The 24,956-nt window shown below is 35.4% G+C and overlaps 4 protein-coding genes across 4 annotated transcripts; 1 reads left to right on the top strand and 3 right to left on the bottom strand.

The window, feature by feature from the left end:
• The first annotated feature begins 909 nt into the window (after nt 1-909).
• On the top strand, nt 910-3,973 carry LOC125810657 (pentatricopeptide repeat-containing protein At3g29290). Its single transcript, XM_049490126.1, has 4 exons — nt 910-2,508; nt 3,024-3,204; nt 3,321-3,457; nt 3,651-3,973. The coding sequence occupies exons 1-3, from the start codon at nt 925-927 to the stop codon at nt 3,323-3,325; spliced, it is 1,770 nt and encodes a 589-aa protein (XP_049346083.1). The 5' UTR covers nt 910-924; the 3' UTR covers nt 3,326-3,457; nt 3,651-3,973.
• A 546-nt stretch (nt 3,974-4,519) lies between these two features.
• LOC125810647 (chaperone protein ClpB3, chloroplastic) lies at nt 4,520-11,561 on the bottom strand. The gene is made up of 10 exons (XM_049490114.1): nt 11,195-11,561; nt 10,236-10,454; nt 8,612-8,849; nt 8,108-8,303; nt 7,927-7,981; nt 7,688-7,838; nt 7,063-7,371; nt 6,229-6,494; nt 5,117-6,046; nt 4,520-4,970 (listed from the first exon to the last, which is right to left on the bottom strand). The coding sequence occupies exons 1-10, from the start codon at nt 11,441-11,443 to the stop codon at nt 4,644-4,646; spliced, it is 2,940 nt and encodes a 979-aa protein (XP_049346071.1). The 5' UTR covers nt 11,444-11,561; the 3' UTR covers nt 4,520-4,643.
• Nucleotides 11,562-14,942: 3,381 nt separating this feature from the next.
• Nucleotides 14,943-17,769, bottom strand: LOC125810674 (membrane-anchored ubiquitin-fold protein 2). Its single transcript, XM_049490143.1, has 5 exons — nt 17,553-17,769; nt 16,886-17,191; nt 15,612-15,776; nt 15,314-15,404; nt 14,943-15,237 (listed from the first exon to the last, which is right to left on the bottom strand). The coding sequence occupies exons 2-4, from the start codon at nt 17,016-17,018 to the stop codon at nt 15,349-15,351; spliced, it is 354 nt and encodes a 117-aa protein (XP_049346100.1). The 5' UTR covers nt 17,019-17,191; nt 17,553-17,769; the 3' UTR covers nt 14,943-15,237; nt 15,314-15,348.
• Nucleotides 17,770-19,595: 1,826 nt separating this feature from the next.
• On the bottom strand, nt 19,596-24,242 carry LOC125810658 (probable galacturonosyltransferase 14). The gene is made up of 6 exons (XM_049490127.1): nt 23,607-24,242; nt 22,575-22,630; nt 22,296-22,451; nt 21,503-22,093; nt 20,151-20,453; nt 19,596-19,898 (listed from the first exon to the last, which is right to left on the bottom strand). Exons 1-6 carry the CDS (start codon nt 23,821-23,823, stop codon nt 19,617-19,619), a joined length of 1,605 nt encoding a protein of 534 aa, XP_049346084.1. The 5' UTR covers nt 23,824-24,242; the 3' UTR covers nt 19,596-19,616.
• Nucleotides 24,243-24,956: the final 714 nt, after the last annotated feature.

Genomic DNA, 24,956 nt, shown 5'->3' with positions numbered 1-24,956 from the left:
CCTTGGTCTTTTAATTTGGTTAAAGATGTAAAAAAAATTAGTGGAGGAACTAAAGTGAGATTTGGGAGAATAATCTATGCTAAAGAGTTCTGATAGTCACGTTTCAAGTGTTTTATTATAAAATAAACTCGAATAAAATGCAATTTACTCTATTAATTCATCGAAGATGTAACTAAGGGATCGATTGGTGCTCAAGATGAGATAAACAAAAATATTTTATGGTTAAGATACTTTATGAGATTATTTTATTTCACCTTCTCATGAATATAATAACATACCCAACATCTTTTCATAAATGATGGGATAAAATAATTCTGAGATTAACTAATACCTGAAAATGAAATCAAACATGTAATAAAATTAATTTCAAACTTTATCCCAATCCCCACCCTATTAGAATTAAAGATTAAAAGTGCATTTTGATCATCAGAGGTTTTGGGCCGGATCTTAAATAAGGCCCGTTAGTTGAGGCCCATTCTGCTAGCAGATGGTATTTGTAATAAATTCTCGTTATCCTTCCTTTCTTCCTCAATTCGAAAATTTTACTTTGGCTAGTAGCATGAATTCCCCTCTGTGTCTCCATTTGTGTGCTGGACAAGTCAAGTTTCCCTCAAGCTACATATTCTACTTTTCCTTCTAAATTTCAGGTAAATTTTCAATTCTTTGAGCTCTTGGCAAAACACGAACGAAAAGTACAGTTGAAGGTTGAATGGTTCTTACGGATAACAAATATTACATGCATATCTGTCCTTATCCCATCATCAACTCTTTAATTTGATCAAATTGAACGATAAATATTGGAACTTTAATTGATTATGGTGTTCAAACTCTATTGAATTTCTTCAGGTAGTGGCTCCAAGTCTAGTGTTGAATTAGGTGAGAAATTCTTTGTCTTGTGAGGTTGTTGTACTCTGTGGAGCGAGTATGGTATATGTGATAAAGAACTTGCTTACTTTAGCAATTTCTTTAGATGGAAATGAGAAGAGCAATCGATTTTTCTGTTCAAGAGCTCTTTATAGTGGAAAAGTAAAGGGGTGTCTTAGTTTTACTAGTTCTAGATTGGTTAATGCTTTTGAGCAATGCAGTTTCTTTGGAATTGAACAGCTTAAGTTGTCAACTGTTTTATCTAACTTCAAGGAAGTGAATAACCTGTGTAACATAGCTCTGAATGTCGCTTGTGAACTAGAACCTATGTGTGATGGAGAGACTGAGGGTTCTGATATTGAAAAAGATGATTCAGCCAAAGATGTATATAGCCTGGAATTGCATGGTAAGGACTGTTTGATGAATTCGTATACTGAAAGATATGATACAAACCAACCTTCAACTAAAAGTTCAGTTGAGAATGGGATTCTATACCTAGAAGAAGTGGATGAGAAGGTATTGTCAGAAAGGATCTTGAAGCTCAGCAGGCTGAATAAACATAAAAGTGCATTGGTGATATACAAGTCGATGATTTTTTCAGGTCTTAAACCTGATTTACATGCATGTAATTCCCTTCTTTCAACTCTCTTGAGGAATGGAATGCTTGATAATGCCTTAAAAGTCTTCAACTCCATGAAGGCTAGTGAGCTAACAACTGGCCACACTTATAGCTTAATTCTGAAGGCAGTTGCTGATGCTCGGGGTTATGACACAGCAATAAACATGTTCCGTGAATTGATAAGCAGTAGGAATCTTAGAGAACAAATTGATATTATTGTATACAACACAATGATATCCATTTTTGCAAAAGCAAACAACTGGGATCAGGCACAGAAGATTTGGAAAATTTTGCAGTATAATGGTCAAGTTGGAACAACAGTCACTTACCGTCTGTTAATTTGCACATTTGTTCGTTGTGGTCAGAATGAACTAGCTATTGATGCATATAGTGAGATGATTCATAATGGGTTGAGCCCAGAAAGTGATACGATGCATGCTATTATTGGAGCATACAGTAGGGAGGGTAAGTATGACTCTGCATTGAATATCTTGCAATGTATGTTGGACAGTGAGCTTAAGCCAAATGCGAGAGCATGCAACATAGTGATCAACTCACTTGGAAAAGCTGGCAAAGTCAAGCTTGCATTTGAGATTTATGATCTGATGAAATCATTAGGTCATGCACCTGATGTATACACATGGAATTCCTTGCTTAATGCCTTAAACAGGGCAAATCGATATTGTGATGCAATTCAGCTCTTTGAGAGAATAAGAAATATCCAAAGTGTTATTTTGAATGAGCATATATACAATACTGTTTTGACATCATGCCACAGACTTGGGTTGTGGGAGAAAGCTGTACAGGTACTGTGGCAGATGGAGGCTTCTGAACTCCCAGTTTCAACTGCATCCTATAATCAAGTCATTGGAGCTTGCGAGGTAGCAAGAAGACCCAAGGTTGCATTACAAGTGTATTACCGCATGGTTCGCCAAAACCATTCTCCTGACATATTTACTCTATTGTCATTGATGAGAGTATGCATTTGGGGTTCTCTCTATAATGAAGCGGTGGAAATACTAAAAGTAAGTCGTGACATTCGTTACATCTTCTTCTACCGTAACTATTGCCTTCTTTAAGTTCCCTGCCATATTGCAAATAAATCAGAGAATAAATATGCTACAATTGTGGATTGATTGTTTTTTTTTGTTTTTTTTTTTTTTTTTTTGGGGGGGGGGGGGGGGGGGGGGGGGGGGGGGTAAGTTCTGATTTGAGAGTGAACTCGCTGATTAATCATGGCTTGTATGGAATGTTCAATTTGCAAAATCAAAAACTCAAACCCGTGGGGAAAAAAAAAATCTAGACTGGAATGTTGATTATTAACTTGGCTTTGTTTCTATTACCACTATTTCTTTGAGCCAAACTCCCCTGGCACCATCCCAACACAGAAAATTCCTATTTCTCTCTTCTTCTTTTTTCAAAAAATAAAAAAAATTGCTTTGACATTGGAGGTAAGTAATTAGGGAGGAAAGAATCATTCAGACATCAATCATTATCCAGGACTAAAGTCACTTCAACTCTTATACTTAATATGTTGCAGTTTTCTGAACCAAATGGATCACTTTACAATGCTGCTATTCAAGGGATGTGTTTAACAGGAAGGTTTGATTTGGCTAAGAAGCTGTACACGGAAATGCGTGAGAGAAGCCTTCAACCTGATGGCAAGACACGGGCTATGATGTTGCAAAACTTACCAAAAGATTCCAGGAGAAATAGAAAACGTAATTTGCAAAACTACTATAATTGGGAAGAAAACAGTGTTCTTTACATTGACATGAATATCATATAATAGTGTTGCTAATGTAGGTTCCTTTTTATGATAAATTGTCATGTGAAGGTTAACCTGAAGGCCCAGTAGAGTCAATGGGTGCATATGTGCTTGTAGCTGAGTTGATGGCAAAATATAAGTACTGTGTTGATGGTCATGTAGAAGAGTAAGAAGACCCACTGAGGTGCAGCTACTCTAATGAACAGGTTGACATTTGAGTATTCTATTCCATACTTGTAATAAAGTTGACATTTGAATTACTCTTAATCTCCTACTTCTTATCGTTTCAGTTTCTTCAGTATTTATGTACTAACCTTAGAGCAGATTGTCCATATTTATTGCTTTCATTTCCCAGATTTTCTAATGTTGATTATAATGATGAAATTATGCTAATCACAGCCTGGACAGTGGAGGACAGGATCTGGTTGGGTTTGCGGAGTCACTTGGCAAAGCATTCAGATTCAACAAATATATAGCATTACCATTGGTCTTTGGCCTCCATGCAAGCACGCCGAGTAACAAGAAAGCCTTCTTTAAGCTTCGAGGAGACACGTCTTCAAGCATATTATACATGTATAGAAAACATTTTTACGTAAAAACTTTGCACTCTGATGTAATAATAAATCATTCTATCGTGTCATGTGTAATAATAAATCATTCTATTGTGTCATGTGGAAGAGCGTGGATTTTATAATTATATATAGATAGTGCCATTTCTTTTGAATTAATTTTTATCTACTGATTTGCACGGAAAATCTTTCAACAGAGATTTTTCATTTCTTGGTGTCCATTTAAATGCTTGTATTGCAGCTTGCTTAACTACGCAAGTCATAGTTGTATTCAATTAGCAAAATAGTATAAGTTATCTCATTCTCGTTGTGATCTCAGCACTGGAGGACAAAAAGGGAAGAAAAAGGAAATGGCACGAGGTCTCCTTTATCTCCTACAAATCACACTGAACTAAAGAAGTTAATTAGATTGGGAGATGAGATCGAAGTTGTTATTTATATTCTGAGATGTGCGAACATGCTAATTACTAGAATGCTAAGATGGATGGATGTCCCAACTTTAATAGCCCAGTTAGTTTATTACTTTGAACTTTCACTTGATGTTTGATTCTCCACTTTGTAATCCCCTCCCCATGTTCCTTCCCCTTTTATCTCATGTTTAGAAGTTATATATAGCTAAAAGATTGCACAAAGCATGGGTGAACAACCGACAACTATCTACAGGCTAATATGCTATTTATTACTATATGAAAACACAACTCCTTCAACCGTGTAGGTATTTTGCTATTCAAAGCCGTGAAATATGTATATCCAAAATCTAGATACTATTTAGATGCTCGAACTCATAGTACGTATCTGAACAACAATATATTTAGGTGCAGTCTCATAGTTTCTGAGAGAAAGCTTCTTGGTTCTCTGCTGGAGAATCTGAACCAGATTCTTGTCTTTTAAACACTAGCTTCTGCTGAGGAAGTTGTCCATTGGAGAATGCGCTGACCTCTGTGTCTACTAAAATAGTGTCCTCATCCTTGAATTCTCCTCTTAATATTCCTTTGGCCAATTCGTTCTCAACATTCTGCTGGATCACCCGCTTCACTGGCCGTGCGCCATAGTTGGGGTCATAACCAAGACTTCCAAGCAGTTGAATAGCAGCTTCGCTCACTTCAATCTTCATTTTGCGATCAGCTAATCTCTGCTGCACTCTCTCAAGCTGCAAGAACAAAAAATAGCTCAAACTTAGAAATATTTTACTCGGAATATATCCAGACACAGAATCCACTTCCAGCATTGACACTCCCAGAAACTATGTGCAAACGCAAACAAGCATGTGTTTAAGATTCGAAAAAGGTATGTTACCTGTAATCGCACAATGCGACTGATTTGGTCACGATCAAGAGGCTGGAATACTATATATTCATCAACCCGATTCATGAACTCAGGGCGGAAAACTGCACGTGCAGCATCCATCACCCTTCGTTTTATTGTTTGATAAGTCGCTTCCTTTGATGAATCATCATCATCATCTGTATTTAGGATATATTGTGAACCAACATTTGATGTCATGATGATGACAGTATTGGTGAAACTCACTGTACGTCCTTGTGAGTCAGTCACCCTACCATCATCTAAGATTTGAAGGAACACATTAAATACATCCGAATGGGCCTTCTCTATTTCATCAAACAATATAACTGCATACGGTCTCCTGCGAACAATCTCGGTCAACTGCCCCCCTTCTTCATACCCGACATAACCAGGGGGAGCTCCTATCAATCTTGAAACTGCATGCTTCTCCATGTATTCACTCATATCGATGCGCACAAGTGCTTCTTCAGTATTGAACAAATAGTTAGCAAGGGCCTTAGCTAGCTCCGTCTTCCCAACTCCAGTGGGACCCATGAACATAAAGCTTGCAATAGGACGGTGAGGATCTGAAAGTCCAGCACGCGAGCGCTGGATTGCCTCTGCTACTGCTCTTACTGCTGGATCTTGACCAACAACACGTTTGTGCAACTCTTCCTCTAAATGCAACAGCTTTTCCCTCTCCGACTGTTGTAACTTAGAAACAGGAATCCCAGTCCACTTACTGACGATCTCTGCAATATCATTCCCAGTCACTTCTTCTCTGAGCATCGATTTTCCAGACTTCATATAATCACTCAGTTCTTTTTCTGCAGCTTCAAGTTGACGCTGCAAGGTGTTTAGACTCCCGTACTTAAGTTCAGCAGCACGATTAAGATCATATTCCCGCTCTGCTTGCTGGATCTCAAGATTTACCCTGTCAATCTGTATTTAGGAAGAAAGTTAATCAAGCTCCACTGCAATCTGATTCATTTAGATATAAATTGCTCCTTAGCTAATTCAATTGACAGCTCAGAATATAAATGCACTTCCACTCAAGAGTAGTTATTAAAAAAAAGAAGCACCAGTTATGAACAAACTTAAGTAGAGAATCTTCAGTTGCATACCTCTTCCTTAATGGACTGTAAGCGAGTCATGACACTTTTTTCATGCTCCCACTGCTCAGTCAGCTCAGCTTGCCTCTCCTTCAAAAGAGACAATTCAGCCTCAAGACGGTTTAACCGATCTTTCGATGCTCTATCCGTATCATTAGTTAGAGATAGCCTCTCCATCTCCAACTTCAAAACTGCACGATTGATCTCATCAAGGGCTGTAGGTTTTGAGGTGATCTCCATTTTCAGTTTTGCAGCAGCTTCATCAACTAGGTCAATAGCTGCAATTTGAAAACTAGCACGTTTAGCATCGACTGTAAGTCCAATAAGAACAAGTCTATTATACTCCACATTTATGCAGGTCAAGTGCATGAGCACTTGGTGTATGCCTACTGGACCAAGGGAAACAATAACGTGATGATGAAGACTGAAAGATATGCTTGATATGATCCATAAAATGTGGCTACATCACTGCTCAAGTTGTTTCTTTCTATAGTACTTTGAGAAGGCCACGCTCAAATGTCAAAGTGATGATTAGTAGTTAGATAGGATTAAAAATCCACCAGCAGGACTAAGGTTAGGCCAAACAAATGCAAAATTGTTCCCTAAATTTTAAATCAAAATTACACAAACAGGGCAACCTTAGTAGCCCAATTGGGTACTAGAACTTTCACCTTGTTGATAAGGGTTCAGTTCCCCGCTTGTAATCCCTCCCCCACCCGCTCTATTTATAGTTAATTAAAATAAAAACTACACAATGAAGTTATAGCACCATGAACAATACAGTATTTGTAATTATTAAATGAAATAACAAGTTGCTCTATAGTGAACAGCTTTTCAGTTTCTCACCTTTGTCAGGTAGAAAACGTCCACTAATATAACGGTCCGAAAGAATAGCTGCGTCAACAAGCGCCGTGTCTGAAATGCGAACCCCGTGATGCAGCTCATATCTTTCACGTAATCCGCGAAGTATGGAGACAGTGTCTTCAACTGTAGGCTGGTCAACATAAACTTGCTGGAAACGACGCTCCAGGGCAGGATCTTTCTCGATATATTTACGGTATTCATCCAAGGTGGTTGCACCAATACATCGCAATTCTCCTCGACCAAGCATCGGTTTCAAGAGATTCCCAGCATCCATTGCACCATTAGTGGCACCTAACGAAAACAAATGATTTTGTTTTTCACAAACTAAACCAGAAAAAAATTATCCAAACTTGGATGGACCCCAATAATGGTACGGAATACAACTTCTGGTGTAGGATGAAATCATAAAGATCTCAGTATGTAGCAGACGTATAGGCCAACTAACATGGGCAATTATACGCCATGCAACAAATGAACAAACTATCACAAGAGGAGAGAGTGATACAAGGGATCAAGTGAAGGGGCAACAAGTATTAATTTTTAGTCACCAGCATTCCAACAGATAAAACAGCATTTTAACATCTGGTGATGTTTCCTAAGAACATACCTGCACCAACAACAGTATGTATCTCATCAATAAAAAGGATGATCTGTCCTTCGGATTCTGTCACTTCCTTAAGCACAGCCTTCAATCTGTCTTCAAATTCACCACGATATTTTGCACCGGCTATGAGCGCACCCATATCAAGAGATATCAACTGCACAGAGGACACAAACATGTTAATTAATAAAATACTTTCTATCATAAGTCAGGTGAATGCAACAGAAATTCCCTTCATCACTAACCCTTCGATTCATCAAAGCCTGAGGTACATCTCCTTGCACAATTCTCTGAGCAAGCCTATCAAACAGGAAGAGAAGAATATAAGTTATAGGCAACATGTTCCAAATAAGCCATATAAATCAAAATTTTAAATCACATGCTCCAACTCCCTCCTCTACTGCTCAATAAGAAGAATTTACTTACCCTTCAGAGATTGCAGTTTTCCCAACTCCAGGCTCACCAATTAACACTGGGTTATTCTTTGTTCTCCTGGAGAGGATTTGTATGCATCTACGTATCTCATCATCTCTTCCTATAACTGGGTCAAGCTTCCCCGCTCTAGCCATAGCGGTCAGATCTTTTCCATATTTTTCTAGTGATTCATACTTCCCTTCAGGATCTGCAAGAGTGATAAACAAGATATTTTGAGAAATGGAGAAGCTAAGAGGATATATTGCAGATGAGCATGTGTTGGGAAAGTAAGGTTGTTAACTGAGAAGCTAATGGTGTATACCAGTCAAACTACGTATAAAACATTAAGGACTACACTAGGAAGAAGCTCCCTGTATCACATGAAAGGGAAAGGAGATCCAAGTGTAATGAACATAATAGTCCATAAAGGAAGGGGTAGCTACGTCTTAATTCTTACACTTATTGACAAGATCCACATATGCAAATAGTCCACCAATTATAGAAAGAACTCATTACCTTGATCAATAACATTTTGGCGTCCCCTTATGGATTCAATGGCAGTTTTCAGTGTCTTCAGGGAAATCTGGAAATCATTAAACAGTTGCTTCCCAAATCGTTTATCTTGAATGAAGCCAAGCACCAAATGCTCAACTGACACAAAGGAATCACCATACTCTTTCTTGTACTCCCTGGCTCTCTGCATCAAACCTTCCAACTCTCGGCCTAACATAGAACCAGCTGTCTCACCAATAACCTGGAAAGATATTGTAACCAAGAAGAAAGATTCAGCAATCTATAGTACATGAGAGGACAACGTATTTAGCAGCTTGTTCTTTGATTGTTATTAGAAGTGGTCTAAAAAGAGAGGAAGTAATATCATAAAAGAACTAATTCGAATGACTCAGCATCACTGGTGGTTGGAAGCTTCCTATAATATCTGTGTGCTCTCTTAAAGAGCAATGTACGAGAATCAGTTGACCAAGCTACCATAGAATCTAAACATAACTGCATAGCACTGAGTATGTTTCCATACGTTCTGCATCCATCAAAAGAGTAAAGATGTACACCAGCCAAACTGACTGGTTATCTATACGAGCTGAGCCAAGCTCAACTATAGACGAGAAAGAGCCAAACTCTAGCTTGCTTGGAGATCTGGTGTTTAGAACTAGCTGATATCCCTTATCAAAAAAAAGAACTAGTTGATATCAAGCTAGACTATAAGCTCATCTATAGCCAGTCAAGCTCCTTTTGTTGAATTATTTAGCTGAATCACATCCTAAATAGAAATAATAATTTTTCCATCCAATCAATTAAGTTGGTTAACTAGAAGCCCCGAGAGTGGAGTGTAAATTAGCCTTTTATTTTATATTTCTGGAGAAAAACACAGATGAGGTTTTGTGAACACCAAATGAGCCAGGATAAGCTCCCTAGCTCATGTCTTTTCAAAATTGAGCTACAAAGTGTGCTCGACTCAGCTAGGATGTCAACTTTCTTTGCAAACGCATGATTGTTTTTAGCTCTAAAAGTGGATATGTACATTAACCTATAACTTCTTGAATTTTTAACTACCTACTATTTTCTTGTTGGTTAAACTCCAATGGAATATGATACACTTACAAAAACACACAAGAGAGGGACCTCTTGGTAAATCATGGAGTAGAAATGGTCCATAAACTTAAGTTATATGCAGATACATACAAACTCATCATCATCATAATTAAGTTACACTGATGCCTTATTACAACAATAAAGTGTCTTGTACCTGAGAACAAATTGAAGTGCACATATGTTCAGATAAATTCTTGAGAAATTAACATTTTACAAGAAAACCTAGCGTGCTTGAAAATGGTCATGTGTGGACTAAATGGTTCATTAGATCCTTTCAAGATAAAGTGACTGTCATTAACATGAAAATGGCAGAGCTGATCAAAGCAGAATTTTGTGCTAAACTCTACATGGGTTGCAAATGAAGAAGAAGCAAAAATAAAGAGTGGACATATTTCGATTTTGATCCTGAAAACACCAATTTGATAATTGAACATCAAATCATTTCTAAGCAGGAGTTAGAAAAGAACCAATGATGCACAAGTGAACATGGCATATAATTAGCAAAAGACTTTTGAGTTGATCTGAAGCATACCTTTGGTTGTTGTCTAATAAACTTATCAGTAGCCTCTAAAAGGCGGGTATTATCTACACCCGCCTTGGAGAATATACGACGAGCCAGCCCATTCTTTTGCTCCAACAGTGCCTTCATCAAGTGTTCAGTCTCTACTATTTGATGCTTGTTCTCTTTCGCTATTTCTGGTGATGCAACAATTGCTTGCCATGCCATTTCCGTAAAATCTTGCTGAGTGATCTGCCATTACAAAACCAATTAATTGGATCGAGTGAAATATATCAGTCAAAACAGTTGAATAAATCATCCATAACCATCCCACTATACTTAGACTGAAATATATCAGTCAGAACGATTATATAAATCATCCATATTCATTCCACTCTACTGAGATATATTTCATTCCAAATTGTATAATTTACCCCTTAAGGTGTTTAAGGGTTCTCCCTACATGGATAACTAGTTTAGTCTCAACTAACTGGTATTGCTATCTCAACCCTTTGCTTGCAGATCATTGATTCCAAGAGATATTAGGGAACGACTCTATATGCCTAAGCATTCACTCACATTTGCCAAACAAGGATCTCATTCTGCAAACAAATAGACATGCAAAAACACCCAGACGGAAAAATGTGCAAGCACAGAGAATTTACTGCATTTTGATCAATTCATTCAATGAGAATGTGACTTATCAACTGCTTGAATACCACTCCAAATCTTCCTATTGTGGATATCAATCAACTATTACTAAATCACAAACTAATTGGCACCACTTATATCAGTTTCATTCAATTCAGAACCAATATATTGATTAGATAAAGTGTCACTCAATTCAGAACCAATAAATTGATTAGGTAAGGTGGTGAGCCCTAAAAAACCGTTTCCACACTTCCACTATAGAAAACAAATGCATTTACAATGAAATTCAAATCAGAACTAAAAGTAAAATCCATAAGTATATAAATGAATAAGTAGTTTACCCTTCCACTTGAAGCATCACAACGTATGGTAAGCCTTGAACCCTGGAAGAGTTTCTCTGTTTTTCTAGTGAAGAACACATCCTTCCTCTTCAGTTTCAACGAATTACACTTGTCAAGAACTCGCGATTTTCCTGAGAAGTTCAGGTACGGCGCTGAATGAGATGAAAATAAAGCTACTCTGCTTGAAGAATTGGAAGAAGAAGAAGGAACGCAACACTGTACGCCGGAAAATGACGTCACAGTAGACATATTGTGAACAAAATATACTATTCTGCTATCTCAACGTTCTAGAAGAATGAAGAAAAACGAGAAGCAGAAGAAGGAAAGGAAAAAAAAAGAAGAGAAGTTGCAGCGGATAGAGAGAGTGTTTTTATGGAATATACAGCAAAAGTTGGGGGTTTGCGTGAGAATATAACTTATAAGGAGCGGTGGAGTGTTCTCGTAACTTCCCGAACGTGAGAGCGCGTGCGAATTTTTTTAGTTATTTATAAATACTTTAATTGATTTTTAATTTTAATGTGTGCGGTAAGTGGTTATTTTATAGAGTATATTTTTATGTAAATTAATACATTTTATATAATTTTTTCATCAATTTTACTACTGCTAATTTTTTTCTAATAGTCTGAGAGACCCGAATCAAAATTAAAACTAATTATGAGATTGTCACCTAAACTTTTTCTTTTATATTTCTTATAAACTATTCACCTAACAAAGCTTATAGATCCCAACACATAAAATTATAGTCATTGTAATAAAAGGACAGTAAATAATGAATTTCTTTTCTGATGGCAAAGATAAAAGAGATAAGTATCATTACTAAAAATAAAAAAATCAAATTGGTAAATGTGTACTATATTTATTCTGAATTGGTTTAAATAATTAAAAATTAATTACACAAAAAAATTAATCCAAACAAATCTATTCAACAATTATATATTGATTATATAAAAGATCGATCAAACTTCGGTGCACAAAAAAAAAAATCTACAACTAATTGGATCGACTAATCAATATCCTTAAACATTTTTGAATCACAAACATAATACATGAATAGCCTCATTAGAATTTATTTAAAAACATTCAATAAATAGAAAAAGAAAATATTTAGAAGAAGAGTCAGAAGGGAACGGAAAAAAAAGATTAAAGGATAAAAGTAAATAAAAATGGCAGATGAAAGGACAGAATTTCAATTTTGCTTGAAAAGTGGGACCCATTAGATGACTTTCAATTAAAAAATGCCTCACACACGAATGACTTTCGCATAGTAAATTTTTTCCGCGCGTGAGCGTCAGTAAGGAACTAAGGATCATACACGTGGCACATTTGGATGGGTAACTATGGACCCCACAACTTACATGTAGATTCTCCATTCAGCTACACTGTTCTAGTCTAGTCTATCATTTCTATTTTATTACTAATTACGCCTTCCGTTTCAAAAAGAATGATATTCTTTCCTTTTTAGTTTGTTTTAAAAATAATGACTTGTTTCTTTTTCTGGTAACACTTTACTTTCAACTTTCCATGTGACAATTTTGTACATTTGACATAACTTTAATTTAGGACCATAAGATTCAAAAGTCTATTTTATTTTCTTAAATTTCGTGTCAAGTCAAACTAGGTCACTCTTTTTGAAATGAAGGGAGTATTAATTATGAAAGAAAAGTGTAACAATTATCTAATTTTGTTTCACTATCTCCTTGTAATATAAAAATAGCTTCTCTATCTTTACAAGGTTCGCATACATTTAAGAGTCATTTGGTGTGATAAATAAGAGAAGTTAATCTTGAAATAACTTTTGATTGACCTTTAATTCGTTGTTTGGTTGCAAAGGCTGGGATAACTTAATTAGTTCTGGGATAAGTTATTCCTCACTAGGAGTGGAATTGTAATCCCAAATAAGTTATAATGTATGTAAAATAACATAAATACCCCTTTAAACTCTATTTTATACACCACTTTTATATTTATGTATATTAATATAATTTTAACAACATTTATAATAATATTCACAACCTTAATTATTCGTTGTTTTTATGAATAATATATTTTTCTATTAAAAATTACATTTTATAAATACAATTTTTATTTATGAATATATTATAACTTGAATATTCTTATGTTTATTTATATTTGGATTTCTCTTAAAATGTTCACTCTACTACTAAATTACATATTTTTAATTAAATAGTTTATTACTCACTTAAAAATTATATTTTATATATCAATTAAAATGTAAATAACTTTACTAATAAAATTTCTCTTATTTTAATAAACTTAAAATGGAAGATTTATTTTAAAACTAAATAAGATGAAAGTTTTATTTTTGAGCTAAATAAGATGGAAATTTTATTTTTAAGCTAAATAAGATGGAAGTTTTATTTTTAAGTTAAATAAGATGAAAGTTTAATTTTAAAAACACACGACACAATCATGGAAATACATAGTTAAGCTAAATAAGATGAAAATTTTATTATTAAGAATGATCAAGCTTGCAAAGAATATGTAAAAAAATAAATTAAAATGGAGGGTATTTTTATAAACAAACAACTTATTCATAAAAATTATGCAATAAATATAAGTTTGAATATGACAAACCAAATAAACTATAAAAACTAATTCCAACATAACTAATCACAACATAACTTGTATTCAAACGAAACGATCCCTTACAACTTACAAGGGAAAAGTTTTTCAACAGTTTTTAACTAGTGAGAAACATTTAAAGGGCAACTTACTCGGTGCTTAAAAAGTATCCTGCATTTACACAGGGTCTAGAGAAAGGTGACGCTGCAAGAGGGTGTAAAGCATCAATGGCTGAGTCATTTATATGGCAGATAGTATCAAAGGAGGAATAATTTTGTTTATACATTTCTGTTGATATGTATAACATGTGACCTTTAGTAATTACCTGACCTGTCCAAAATTGCAATATTCTTGCATGATGATGGATGTCAAGAATGCAGGAAGTTCAAATTCATGAACCCATCTTAAATCTGCTACCAGCTATTTCATCATTAGCTAAACATCTTTGTTTGCTCAATACATGAATCCATCTGGAGACATGCACTGATTAACAGTAAGCACCTGACTCTGGTGTATTTTCAAGAATTTGTATCAAATAGCTGGTATATCAAGAGCTTTCACTGTGTCTTGCTTCCATCTCAATCTGTACCATGTCGCAGCTATATATACCCCAATCCAACTTGCTCTAGCCCAGGGTCCTAACTCCTACCTTCCGATCATCTGCTTTCGATGGATAGAAAGCATTTATCTTTTGTCCCTCCTGACTTAGCTCCAAGTAAAATCACAACAACATGTCTTTAATGTAGTTCAGGAAGGAAGACTCCATGTTTCAAGGGATTCGGAGAAGGGACGTGTCACCTATTAGTAAATAAAACGTGCACTAGTGGCAGAAACTTCAAAATAGTGCTCAAGAACAAGCTAGTTAAGCCAATTTGACAACAATATAGCAGTTGATGGAGAAACGACAGTCACAACAACAAATATGCATTTCAAATTTATCCACAGTACTAAAATTTCTTAACCATTGAAAGTATCAGTTGCAATCAAGGCCAAGAATATCCACATTATTCAATCAAGATCAGCAATGCTATTAGCACAGAACAAGACAGTTCCAGAGAATATGACAAATTACCCACTGGTTGAACACTAACTTTGAAGTAAAGAAATCTTTGGATTTCAATGCAATATATTCCAAATCCTTTTTTTTGTATCTATATATTACATCGATCAAGATAAGAACATATTCAAGATTAAATTATGAATTCAGCCAACGAGTTAATTCGTATTTTGTACAGACAACAGAGTCCTACAGATAAGAAATGGTATACTTGACAGCAACACAAATTTTCAATCAATGCAGAATGGACTTTGCATCCATCAAGCACTAAAAAAGAAAGCAGCAAATACAAAAGACAATGAGACCAGACAATACACGATCTTGAGAATGGATGGCATGCCAACAACTCATGTTTGTTACTACTTCACCAACTTCAGCATTGTTAACAACCACCAGTCTTTATCTGAAAGTAGAGGGTCCAAAACATCAGTTTACAGACTTTGATATCTGTCAGAGAATAAAAGTCAGTAACTTCCTACCTTGCATATAGCCATCCCCCTGTTGGAACTGAATATCATAGTATAACACAGAGGCACTTATTCTGCTTCATGTCATCTGATGCTTTTTTCTCTGTTTCACCAGTAGCAAAATTCAAACAACAAACAATTTTTCAGAAACAGCGACACAACAAAAAAGAACATATAACACAGAATGGAAATTGGCAAAGGAAATGAAAGAAAGAAATGAATCAAACATCCTAAAGGAAAATTGATGTAAATACTGTTTTACGTTTCAAATTATGTATATCGTTGATATGTTTAGTGAATCTAAGCTGACCTTTCTCCTGAGCTGGTGGTTGAACAACCACATGCATGGTCGTAACTCCTCCTGGAATATCACATAATGGGCTTCTGCATTCAGCCACTGTTCTGTTGTTTTCCAATATTCTTCCAGCGCTGATTAACTTGACATCTTTTACTGTCCGCGGACCATTATCCTTCTCTATACATAAGATATGTCTCAGAAAACATGACTTGGAAACTTGTAATCAAGATTGCACCCAATATTTAAGAAAAGATTATAGAAAGAAAATTAATAGCAGAAAATCTTTGATAACAAAGAGAAAGTGCCCAACATTCAGGTAAATTAACTGAAAATATAAAAAAGGAATTTAAGGAAAGATCTCAAGCTCCTAATTCGATATATTTTTGTTTGCACTGCGACCTGATGCTTTCAGAGTCATCCCGAATGCTGAGAAACATGATTAACTCAATACATGCTCTTGTGAACTGTGCAAAGCTTAAAGTTCAGTCAAGGTTTTCACATACTTAGCAAAGTGTGAATGTAATAGGACATTCTAAAATACATGCATGAATATAGTGCAATTGGAACAAGGTGCGTTGAAAATGTTGGTTTTATTAAATGAAAGAGATACAATCCTCTAATTAGACGACTTCCCATTTATGTGTATTCATCGAGTTAGTTGAAGTAGTTAGTAGAGTTAGAGGAAGCCTTCCAATCTTCTTCTTGAATAGCTGCAATTGGCATTCATTGTTTTCATCTGGAAATTATACCAAGATCAATAACAACTCTCCTCTCTTTCTTCTACCCAGAATTGAGCTCATCTTGAGTTGTTGAGTAAGCTGAGCAATTCCCTCTAATTTATTCTTTAGGCTTCTCGATTTTCCTTTCTAAATTCATTCTTCAAATTAAGAGTCCTATCAGAAAGAAGTGAATACCCAATATTTTGAATAACATACAACAATGCATAGGAAAAGTTGAAAGTTTTGGTTAGCCAGAGCTTCATGTCATTGTTGGATTTGGGAATACCCAATATTTTGAATAACATACCACTGTTGGATTTGAAGCAGCAAAGCACCTCAACTATCTGAATAACAACGTGCCAAAATTTCTTATCATTGTATACGTATTCCTTATCGGTAGGAAACTTAAGTAAAGGAACTATCCACAGAGCTCTATATCTAACAAAAGTAACAACTACAGATCATATACTATGATTGTGGTTCTTGAAGCAATCATGCCACCAACAGAAATCTTGGGTAATTGAAAATCTTACAAACAATTAATAGCTATTCAAGAACTAAACTAACCTTTAGGCCACTGAGCAAGGATGTTCTCCTTTAAGGTTGCTACGCTTGTAGCCACAGAAAAACTCTTGGGGCCAATATCTGTTCCATCAATCAATCTAAACTTGATCTCCAGTTGATCTTGAGCTGCAGACATCCTTGTTCTAACTTACAAAACAAACCCAACACAAGGATATTTTACTAGGATCTTCCTGAAACCTGTTCAGCCTTAATTAACACAATCACTGAAGCTCCCAGGACCAAAGAATTTAGTCTTTGGTTCTTGACACTTTATGGATCTCATCAAATTCCCAAATCCCAGCCTTAAATCTTCAGAAAAAACAAAATATGAATTCATAATGAACTATCAGATGTTAACACCGACAAGATATACATAAACCCACACAAAATCAACTAAATAATTACACTTTCTTGAATTAGATTAGATTATCAAGAAAAGAGAATCAAACTACAATTTTTAAACAACCCAAAAGAAAGAAATTCAAGAATCTTGAGTTCAAATTAACCAAGAAATCACAAAATTAAAGAACCCCAAAAGTCAAGAAAGCATTAAAAAAAAAGTTACAATATATCTACTCAAACTGCAGGCAAGAATCATCAAGTTACAATTCTACAAAAGAATGGATCTTTAAATTAAAAAAAATAAAATCAAATGCATGATTGGGCTTACTGTTAGGAGAAACTGATCTGGAAACTGTCCACTTTTTACCCAACAAAGTAATTTCATATGATATTTCTCAAGACAGATAGAGCTACAAAACTAGGGAAGAAGAAAAGGAAAGGGTGGGTAATACGTGTAATGCATTAACAATTAAAATAATATTTTTTATATTAAAAGAAGAAAAAAAAAAAGGTAGGGGGTGGGAGAAAAAAAGAAGAAGATGAAGAAAAATCAAATTCGGCAGTTTTCGGAGTTTTCAAAGTCTTCTTTCGCTCTCTCTATATCTTCGCTTGGGTCAATAAAGTTAACTCTCTGCAGTCTTCGGTATCTCCTCCTCACTCTATGGGATTATCGACATTTTTTCTCCTCATTGAATCAATTCAAAATTTTTATATATACTTAAAATATATTTTAGTAATTACCTATATTAAAAATTGTTTAATAAGTAAATATGAACCGGGGAGTATATTAGAAAATTTATATACGTAGGGTAATTTTTTAGGAAGGATTTGGATAACCCCTCGCCAATATTCTTCTTCTTTTTTGGGATTTTACTTTGTATATTTTAAAGGAAAGTAAATATGTGTATAACTCTTTATACATTGAAGGATATGGTCTTAATAAAATTACTAGTAATAAGTTTTGGTGTTACAATTCAAATTCAATTATTCTAACATTTATAAAAGTAATACTAACAAATAGTACTTGATAGAATAGTCAAGGTACTGTCATTGTCAATTGCTAAAGACTTTGAGCCGTTGAAGTGTGAGTTAATTTTGATCATTTGGTTGGAAACAAGTTATTCTGAGATTACTTATTCTGGAATAAGTTATTTCACCATGTATATAGAATAATTCGTCTCATCATTAACGTACAAATAGTGGGTGAAATAATCCAAGGATGACCTAATACCTCCAATCAAACGCAGGATAAGATAATCTTATATTTTATGTTAGGACTATTATACCTTATACCTCACATCAAACGACTCTTCGCTGTTTTTTTCCTCTCTTGGCCCTTCCGTATCCTTTTAAATAATTAAAAATACATAAAAAGATTTGTATGATTTGAGCTGGAGACTCTTTCTTTTTTAAGACCTTTCTTCTTCTTCTTCTTCTTTTTTAAGACCTTTCTTGACATAGGAATATTTATTTATTGCTTCTTTTTGTCCCTTTGAGTGCATTTAAAGGGATTCTTTAGTTTTTTTAATATTGAAAGTTACGAAACAGGCTGGTATGATACACTTCTTTACTCAGCAAGATTTTCTTTTAACAATTTGTACTTTGACTTCACAGTTGTACTTATCAAACCCTTACCATAATTTTGGTATCATTAATTGAAATTTGAATCCCATAATTAGGAATGAAATGACTTGAGAAAGATCAAGCATCAAGACAACAAAAACCACGTTAATAAAAAGCAAAAAAGTAAAACTGGAGAATTTTTGGTAAAAAAGAATCTGCACATATCAGTTGTATATATCATTGAATCATACAAAACAAGTAGCAATGTAATAACCTACGGATTTACCCAACTATGTGATGCAAGTTTCCATAGAGCCTACAACAGTCTAATATGATGACCAAGATGATTGAATGGAGTAATGACAACAAAATTAACAAGGAAAAATGTTGGAAGAATCATCTCTGCGCAGCTAACATAGCGCAGCGCCTAGCATTTCTTCTCGCAATTCACCAATTTGTATGACTGATGATGGCAATGATGAGCATTTCCTGGGACGCACTATCATTGCCTCTTAAGCTATAGTATAATAGAGAGTAGGCTAAACCCCAGTAAGAGGCCAAAAATATTGTCCTTTGTCCAATCAATAGAATTATGTGACCAACTTCTATTTTACATATTGAAAGAATGAATCTTATGCCCATGCTAGAATAATGCAGGTTCTCTTTTGCAGGAGACAAAGCACCAAATGTGGAAACCTGAATATATCCAGGCAATTGTCAGAATCTCCTTCTCATCAATCGCATTTAAAGTTCCCTGGAACCAATCAAAAGTTTGCAAAGCCTGTGGGCTTTCAAAATTCCCCCCCCCCCTTGATGGAAAATCTGTTGACTACTCCAGTATGTGGCAATTACTGATAAAATCATTGGAGCTGTTAACAAACTTGGTCCAAAAAGGACGGAGATGCTCAAAGCCTATCTCGAGCCAGGGTTTGGACTGGCCATTGTAATGAATCACAGCAGCCTTCTTCACATTGTCGATATTGGTCTTACTCTGATATCCCAAGCCAAGCATGTGCCATGAGGCGTCAATGGGGTGAACATGACCCTTGAATGCAATCAAAGCAGGAGGTAATGTTCCAAGCTTCCACATTGTCAAGTTTGACTTCAGATTCTACAACGATTAGCGAGTTTAACAATGTCAAGTCAGAATCCAAAAATGCTAAATTTGTCACACAATCCTCCTAGACGAACATGTCAAAAAAAAGCTAAATGAATAGTAAGGTGGACAGCTAAGAGACAAACACAAACAGGAATGACAGAAAAATCATAACACTGGCAAGATCCAAAATGCAAACACACAGCTGCTGGAATTCAGATAAACCAATTTTTTCCCCAAATAATCACAAAGCATAAGATTGAGTACCTCTTTAAGCCATGCATGATAAGTATTTGTAATATTCGTCTTCCTCCATGCACGTAAATCGAAGATATTCATCCCATAAGCCCATGCACAGTTTTCCGGATTCAAATTCTTTGCTATTAGGGGATGAGAAAAGTTGAAGTAATTTCTGAATCGCTTAGACATCACCCACTCGTCTTCACCTTTACAAGTCTCAACTGCTCCATTGACCTTACCACTAAGGTCGATGTCCCACAATGGAGATAAATCTCTCTGAATTACAATATCATCGTCTAAGAAAACCACTTTGTCAAGGTTTGGGAAGAGCTGCAAAAAACGACACCACAGAAATCTCAGATTGCTATTTGAAAACGTGCATATCTACAAAAATGCAGGACCGGAGAGTGAATCACATACAAGTATCAACAACAATAACATACCCAGTGTAATCCCACAAGAGGGCTCCGGGATTACATACAAGTATCGAAGAGGGAAATATTACAAAGTGAAATCTATACTAAAACCTAAATGCTTGCAAGTAGAAGAAAGGAAAAGCAAAAATTATTGCTGCGTGGAACTCTTCTAGAAAAGAAAGGAGCGCCTGGAGATGCAAACTTGGAGTTAAATTATCAGAACAAGAAGAAAATAACAAACCAAAGTCTGAATATAATTGTGCTTCACTCTCCATAAAGTTCTTTAAAATAACCGTGGTGTCCGGGCCAACTTGCACGCAGCTCGACTAGTTCTATGGGGTACCTACTTCATTCTCCATAGAGTAATTTGAGAATTAAATTTTCAGATCTGGGGTACCAAGGTCTCATTATACTGTTTCAGTGTGGGAAAGATGATATTGAAACTTTGACTTGCCGCTGTGGTGCAGGACAGTATACAGAAGAGTCTGTTATTCCATCTTATGGACATGTGTGCATAATGTTAATGATCTCTGGAGCACAAAAATCTTACAGTTTAGTAAAATGAAGAAATAATGTCTGCATAAACATTACTCATCCTATAGGCTCTGCTTATGTGTCTTCACAACATTTTCAACAAGAAGTCGCAAATGTTGGATAAGATTGGCTAAACTTCGTCGCATGAAAGTTTTGATCAACTTCGCTTAGGTTCAGATAAATAATGCAAATAATGTTCACTGAACCAGGATGTATGCATCTTAATCTATCCAAAACTCCTCACTCGCATGCTTAAACCTACCGTTGACTCTATTTTATATATTGGAAACTTTTTCTCGCAAAGTATTATTTCAATGTCCAGCTCTCTGTAAAGGTGGACGGGAAGTCGAAAAGATATTGGAATTTGACCCTCCAAAATTTTGCTTTAAAGAAACAGAAGACAGTTTACAAGATATGAGAAATTGGTACCTCTGGCAAATATATGCGAAGATGATTCAGCAAAGAGATATACTTTGGACTTCTAGCCTGCAACTTGGATGCAAAAGATCGCGGAGTTGTATCACTGAGATTGGCACCTGTAACATGATTTCCATGGTAGTATTTACGAATAACATTATGGCTCTCAACAGCTTCAAGCACGGGAACATTTTCTCTTGTCAACCAGTCAAACTGATGAACACCTTTAACCTCCACAAGAGCAGGAGTGACAGGATTCAGAGCAAACCATGAGTGCATGCCTGCATATGTTTTCTTGTCGGTGATGACATGGAAAACAATCTTTTCAGGCTTCAGAGTTGACTGCACAGCAGAATTTACCACAACTGAGGCAGCCAGGATGTTGTCAGTGGCCACTACAAAGTGTTGCAATGAATTGTCAGATAGCAGAGGGAGTAGCTCTGGTGAAGGCAACTGTCTGCGTGCATGAGCATTCGAGGAGTACTCATCAGTCAACCGCAGCGAAAGACAATGAATGCCTTTGGGAATTGCACTTGCAGCAAAGTGTTTATTCGTCAGCTCTGCAAACTTTGATTCCCTAATCTCTCTTTCAGATTTCTCCATCTGCAAAATAGCAAATTCAACACAAAGTTCAGCTGAGGACAATAACTTTCTGTGTCTGTGCGCAATCAAAACCAAAGTGGGGGTCAGTAAGTAACTCAACAACCCTGGGCAGACGGTAGAAAGTCCAAGGGGAAGGCAAGAACAAATAAGGCTAATAGACATGCACTACTGAAAAGGCTAGAGAAGAGTCACATGCACATACCATTCCCTTTAGAACCAAAGCAAATTCTTTTGCGCTGTACTTGTTATTTTTCATTTCAGCAACAAGTTGACTAAAGGACTCTGGGAGCTTCAGGCCAGCAGGCACTTCCTCAGTGTTCACTTGATTGAGGATCTTAACAAAATCCTTGACCAGCTTCTGCCAAAACAGCAATAGACAAACAACGGCATAGACTTGGGTTAGAAAAGGAATTCCATGTAAAAGTTTGCACAAGATTGGAGAGCAATGACAGTAAGAGAATGTAGAATGAAGTTTACTTACCCCTGTATCATCAGTTCGTCCTAAAAGCGATGGTCCTAATCGTCTACCTAAACAATCTGAAACCAAGGAGAAGAAAATGAAATTAAAGTTTGCAAAAAAAAAAAAAAAAGATAATAATGATGAAAGGGATCCCTCATATCCAACAACATTCTAAAGTAAAATGGGTGACAAAAGGAAATGTCAACTAGAAGCATCACAACCAGGACCAACACCACCTGACCAAACAAGCTTCTTGGCACATTGATACTTTAAAAATTTATCCATCCATAAAGCAAAAAAGGTCCCACCAACGAAGCTTCCTTTTCATCCCACGGAATTTTAAAAAAGCATTGGAAGGCAACCAAAAACAACTGTGATCAGAGCACGTGATTCACAAAGACTTGTGATTCAAGATAGCTTAATGCAACACGCATAAGAAATTAACGTCAACTAGACTCAAGTATGTCCGTTTGTTGCATACTTAAGATAAATAGTAGAGTAAGCAACAAACATGAGAAGCAGTTACTAAATACCATTCATACAGAATACCAGAAACAACACTATGCAACCACCACCTCCACAAAAGCAATGCACTCAGACATCTATCATTTGAATTTGATCACATAATTTGATTCCTAAAGTGGACAATAAACGCATTAACAATTCCTTAATTTGAACGGTGGAGCAGCATAGAGTAAAAAAAAAATTTAAAATGTAAAGTATACCAAAAAAATAAATCATAAACCATGTACACTCTATTGCTTGTTTCCTTTTTCTAGTTTTTGTCATCAAATTCAAATCATTGGGGCAAGTTATTGAAGGACAAGTAAGTTTAAGCCTTAACTTTCCCGTAATTCCACACAATCCTAAGATACAAAAACGTCTCCAATAGCATTTCCGGCTAGAGTGGAAAACAATAATTTCCAATTCAACTCAAACAACATTTTAAATATTCTGAAAACAAACTACTAACATTGCCTCATCAAATATGCGTAGATATACATCAGGATCTAGGAAGATTAATAAATGAAAATCGGAGAGAAGAAAAATTACCAATGGAAGAGCACTTATTGACACCTTCAAGGGTAACAACAGCAGTGAGAATGAAGACAAAGGGCAAAAAGAAAGCTAGGATAAGTATGGTATGAAAAACATTTCGGTAGGAAAAGTGGCGAGCTGCGACTTTGATCTTCATCAAATCACCATATCCTCCATTGCTGCTGCTCGATATCGTTACACTTCTCATACTAGGTGAGAAGTGCAGCTGCATCTTCCTCCACCCAATCCCAATCCCAATTCCAATCCACCACAACTCTATATGACAACACACCGCCGACTACGACGCCACAACGTCCTGCTGGATTAATATTATTACTATTCTCTTCAGAAATTCTTGAACAATCCAAATATATTCTTCTTCTCATCATCAGATCCAACAACAATACAATCAAATGATATAGAAACTGGTCCCTTCCGAGACCAATGCATTTGTATATCAAATCAAAATCCCCCAAACCCCCAAACAAACAAAAATATGAACAACATCCACAAGCACAATGAATCTGAATGAAGATTTTCTCAAATCAAATTTGAATCGAACAGAAATATATTCAGAGGATTTGCTATTTTCTTCCTAAGATCGGAAGATTGAATGAAGAGAGAGAAAAAAAGGAGAAAAGCTTTTACTAGTACGTGTTTTTTTTTCTTTTTTCTTTTTTCTACTTCGAATTTTGATTATTGGTATGATTAATATTACCCCAAATTTTCAGCTAAAATTAATGACTCGAATTAAATTTGGAAATTGCGTGTGTATTTTGAGTCAAAACCGTGTGGGCATTGGGGAATATGTTGAGCTGTCTTTATAGAATAGAAGCTAAATTATATACTTGTACTAAAATTAAGGGATTATAATTACTCATCTTTTTTTGGTAAAAATATGAAAGTATTTTTATGTTGTTGATGATAAAAAATGAGTACTTGAGTATAATAAATGTTAATGGATAATTATTTATTTATTTGAAATATTTTTTTGATTCCATCTGTATTATCCAATGCTGGTGCATTTCAATTAAATCTGTATGTAAATCGTTTTGATTTTGTTAAATCACATGTTGATGATGGTTGATATTAGTTTTGAAGATTGATTAAATTCCTAACACACATGATTATTTTTGGGATTAACACTTCTAACATATTCTCTCTATTCCTATTAACTTCATATGTCCAATAATAATTGTCCACTATTAATTTTGTGCAGTTATTAAAAACTATAAATAGAAGGGTAATTTTTCTTTATAACCCTTTGAATATACTCTTTCTATCCCGAATTACTTGTCCAATTTATTTTTCACTTGTCTATTTTGACAAACTAAGAAAGGACAAAAAGATTTACCTATTACACCC

The sequence above is a fragment of the Solanum verrucosum genome, unplaced genomic scaffold, assembly GCF_900185275.1.
Source record: "Solanum verrucosum unplaced genomic scaffold, falcon-dt-bn FXZP01000032.1, whole genome shotgun sequence".
Classification (NCBI taxonomy): Eukaryota; Viridiplantae; Streptophyta; class Magnoliopsida; order Solanales; family Solanaceae; genus Solanum; species Solanum verrucosum.
This window is presented reverse-complemented; position numbering and strand designations above follow the sequence as displayed.

Coding starts and splice junctions, on each gene's coding strand:
- LOC125810647 (XM_049490114.1), bottom strand. CDS start 11,443: ATGTCTACTGTGACGTCATTTTCCGGCGTACAGTGTTGCGTTCCTTCT. Junction 10,455..11,194: donor GTGATGCTTCAAGTGGAAGG/GTAAACTACTTA, acceptor TTGTAATGGCAG/ATCACTCAGCAAGATTTTAC. Junction 7,372..7,687: donor ACATACTGTTGTTGGTGCAG/GTATGTTCTTAG, acceptor TGTTTTCGTTAG/GTGCCACTAATGGTGCAATG.
- LOC125810674 (XM_049490143.1), bottom strand. CDS start 17,018: ATGTCTGCAGCTCAAGATCAACTGGAGATCAAGTTTAGATTGATTGAT. Junction 15,777..16,885: donor CCTTGCTCAGTGGCCTAAAG/GTTAGTTTAGTT, acceptor TCTTATGTATAG/AGAAGGATAATGGTCCGCGG. Junction 15,405..15,611: donor ACCACCAGCTCAGGAGAAAG/GTCAGCTTAGAT, acceptor CTGGTGAAACAG/AGAAAAAAGCATCAGATGAC.
- LOC125810657 (XM_049490126.1), top strand. CDS start 925: ATGGTATATGTGATAAAGAACTTGCTTACTTTAGCAATTTCTTTAGAT. Junction 2,509..3,023: donor AAGCGGTGGAAATACTAAAA/GTAAGTCGTGAC, acceptor AATATGTTGCAG/TTTTCTGAACCAAATGGATC.
- LOC125810658 (XM_049490127.1), bottom strand. CDS start 23,823: ATGCAGCTGCACTTCTCACCTAGTATGAGAAGTGTAACGATATCGAGC. Junction 22,094..22,295: donor CTTTGGTTCTAAAGGGAATG/GTATGTGCATGT, acceptor GCTATTTTGCAG/ATGGAGAAATCTGAAAGAGA. Junction 20,454..21,502: donor TTCGCATATATTTGCCAGAG/GTACCAATTTCT, acceptor CGTTTTTTGCAG/CTCTTCCCAAACCTTGACAA.